This window comes from Otolemur garnettii, unplaced genomic scaffold (assembly GCF_000181295.1).
Source record: "Otolemur garnettii isolate 467f Iridium unplaced genomic scaffold, OtoGar3 scaffold00091, whole genome shotgun sequence".
NCBI classification, from domain to species: Eukaryota; Metazoa; Chordata; class Mammalia; order Primates; family Galagidae; genus Otolemur; species Otolemur garnettii.
Genome location: NW_003852486.1, coordinates 3,897,102 through 3,900,568, shown reverse-complemented (window position 1 = coordinate 3,900,568; position 3,467 = coordinate 3,897,102). Strand labels below are relative to the sequence as shown.

General features: G+C 51.6%; 1 protein-coding gene across 1 annotated transcript in view; it reads left to right on the top strand.

The window, feature by feature from the left end:
• Window positions 1-3,467, top strand: part of RHBG (Rh family B glycoprotein) — a 14,736-nt gene that overhangs the window by 6,808 nt on the left and 4,461 nt on the right. Inside the window, exons 2-4 of the mRNA XM_003795254.2 lie at window positions 1,436-1,622; window positions 2,118-2,268; window positions 2,353-2,500. Of these exons, the coding sequence (XP_003795302.1) occupies window positions 1,436-1,622; window positions 2,118-2,268; window positions 2,353-2,500 (486 nt within the window). The remainder of the gene's footprint in view (window positions 1-1,435; window positions 1,623-2,117; window positions 2,269-2,352; window positions 2,501-3,467) is intronic.

Genomic DNA, 3,467 nt, shown 5'->3' with positions numbered 1-3,467 from the left:
CACTGAGCCACAGGCGCTGCTTAGCTTTCTATACTAAATGGTATGGAATAGAAAATAAACAGAAAAGGCCCCATATCTTTCTGCCCATAAACCCCACTGATTCTTTTAAAAATTCAAGCAGGGCTCAGTGCGTATAGCTCAGTGGCTAGGGTGCCAGCCACGTACACCAGAGCTGGCGAGTTCCAATCCAGCCCAGGCCTGCCAAACAACGACAACTACAATCAACTATTTAGCTGGGCATTGTGGTGGACACCTATAGTCCCAGCTACTTGGGAGGCTGAGGCAGAAGAATCACTTAAGCCCAAGAGTTTGAGGTTGCTATGAGCTGTGATGTCATGGCACTCTACACAGGGTGACGTAGTGAGACTCTGTCTCAAAAAATAAATAAATAAATAAACTAAAATTTAAGCAGGCTCAGCACTCATAGCTCAGTGTTTAGGATACCAGACACATATACCGAGGCTGGCAGGTGTTGGTGCCTACAGTCTTACTACTTGGGAGGCTGAGGCAAGAGGATCACTTGAGCCGAGGAGTTTGAGGTTGCTGTGAGCTTTGACACCAGAGCATTCTACCCAGGATGACAGAATGAGACTCTGTTTCCAAAAAATAATAAAAATACATAAATAAAAATTCAAGCAATTTATCTATAAAGCTAAATATTCAAACTATAGAAGGAAACAAACTAAAAAGGAAAATTCTCCTTCCCAGAGTCACAATATGGTACAACTCCAGGAGGCATCATTGGTATTGAAGTTGTACAACACAGCAGCCCTGCCCTGTCCTCAATTCCTTTTTCCTGAGGAACCTATGTTAACAGTTTAAAGTAATTTTTTTTTTTTGCAGTTTTTGGCCAGGGCCGGGTTTGAACCCACCACCTCCAGTGTGGGACTGACACCCTAGTCCTTTGAGCCACAGGCTCCACCCAGTTTAAAGTAATTTTTAAAGTTATTTTTAAAAATAAATATCTTCAGAACAAAGAGGTGTAGATTCTAAAGTATGAGGTATGGCAATTAGATTAAGAAGGACTTCCCAGTACAAAAGAAGTCACAAAAAGGCCTGCAGGAAAAGCACTCTGAATGGAGGGGCAGGGACTGCACCAGGCAGGAGCACAGTGACACTTTCAACCAGTTCGTTACAAGAGACCTGGGCATGGGGTGAGTGAGTGAGGCAGAGAAAGAGTAAATGAGTAAAGCGGGGACGGCTGCTCCCTTGCTCTGATAGGGGGGCAGCAAGGGTGGTTTGGGTCCCACTGATCCAAACTGGCTAGTTCCACCTGGATGGCTGGGAGTTCCTGCCATGCCTGGGGAGTTTTACAGGCTTGACTCAAGGCAGCTCTGGCCGGTGAGAGCTGGAGACACTGGTAGGATGGCTGATTAGTTTCTGGATTATGGGCAGAGCAGCCCCTGAATGCCTCATGTGCCTCTGCCCACTGCAGGCTTCCAGGATGTGCACGTCATGGTCTTTGTGGGCTTCGGCTTCCTCATGGCCTTCCTGCAGCGCTACGGCTTCAGCAGCGTGGGGTTCACCTTCCTCCTGGCCGCCTTTGCCCTGCAGTGGTCCACGCTGGTTCAGGGCTTTCTCCATGCCTTCCACAGTGGGCATATCCATGTTGGCATGGAGAGGTAAGCATCAGCAGCCTCCCAGAGTCCCCCAGGCCCCCTTGGGAGGCCTCTGCCTGAGAGACCCTCTCAAGCCCTGTCCTTGGCTCCTGAGCCACGTTTGACTCATCAGCTGACTTCTCTAGGTCCCTGGTCTTCTCACCCAGTTTCTTTGGCCCACATGCCAGCCCCAAGCCTCATTCTCTAGGGCCCCTGTTACCTGAGAGCTGGGAAGGGCAAGGTTTCTAAAAGCTTTTGCTTAAGTTTTGGTTCTTCCACCAACTGTGGGCTTGGTCAGCCAAGTCACAGAACCTTCTCGAGACCAGCTTCCTCTTCTACAAACAGGGCCAAGTGATCCTTCCGACTTCCAGGGAAGGGCTTGGGCTCCCTTCCTCCTCTCTGGATCTATGCCCCTGCCCTGCTCATGTTGCCTCCAGCTCATGCCTGGCAGAAGCCCAGAAGCCACCTCTCTTCTCCTCTCCCCTCCCTGCCCTCTCACTCTCCATTCTGCCCCCTTAGCATGATCAACGCTGATTTCTGTGCGGGGGCCGTGCTCATCTCCTTGGGTGCCGTCCTGGGCAAGACTGGGCCTGCGCCGCTGCTGTTTGCCACCCTGCTGGAGGTGGTGCTGTTTGGCATCAATGAGTTTGTGCTCCTCCGTGTCCTGGGGGTATGGCGGGTCTGGACAGGGCTGGGAGGGGCTGTGTCAGGGCCAGGCTGGGGCTGCCTTCCACTTCAGCTTCACCTCTCCCAGGTGAAGGATGCAGGAGGCTCCATGACCATCCACACTTTTGGCGCCTACTTCGGGCTGGCCCTGTCCCGGGTTCTCTACAGGCCCCAGCTGGAGAAGAGCAGGCACCGCCAGGGCTCTGTCTACCACTCGGACCTCTTCGCCATGATTGGTGAGGCCTTCAAGGTGGCAGCACGGGTACCGGAGAGGGTTGTCTTTTGGGATGCTGCCAGCAGGCCTTAGGGGACTGAATCCCTCAGGGGACTCAGAGTCCCACTGGACTCTGCTGTGAGGGGTCTGGGATCCTGCTCTTCATCCCAACAGTTTCAGGAAAGCCTCTTAGAACTTAGCCCTGAGGGTGGCGCCTGTGGCTCAAGGAGTAGAGCACCGGCCCCATATGCTGAGGGTGGCGGGTTCAAACCCAGCCCCGGCCAAAATAAAATAAATAAAAGCATTAAAAAAAAAAAAAAAAGAACTTAGCCCTGGATCCGTTCCCAGGGTCCTTTCTAAATCTATTTTAATATCTGCTTAAAACCTTCCAGAACCCTGTACCCTACATATCAGAAACCTAGCCCCTGCTGGCAGGTTTAAACCCGGCCCAATCCAGCTAAACAACAATGACAACTGCAACAAAAAATAGCCAGGGATTGTGCTGGGTACCTGTAGTCCCAGCTATTTGGGAAGCTGAGGCAAGAGAATCGCTTAAACCCAAGAGTTTGAGGTTGCTGTGAGCTGTGACTCCACAGCACTCTACCAAGGGCAACATAGTGAGACTCTGTCTCAAAAAAAAGAAAAGAAAAGAAACCCCCTAGCCCTTGTAGGTCTAGGCGCCCTCCCTCTCCTCCTTATCCACTCTCCCCTCACTCTGGTCTCAGCCAGACCTGGCTACTCCCTGCCCCTGGCCTCCAGGCCTTTGCTCATTTGGTTCCCTGCAAACAGATGACCTCTGCCTGCCTGCCTCTGTGGCTGCCTTCTACCTTGCAAGGACACTTCCTCCCAGCTGATTCCCCAGAAAGCTCCTGCATTCTCAGGCACGGGGTTGGGATGTCAGTCTGGGTCACCTTGCAAAGCAGTAGAAGCCTGGTCACTACCTGTTTCTCTAAGCAGGTGTCTCCACCTTAGCTTTTTTTTTTTTTTTT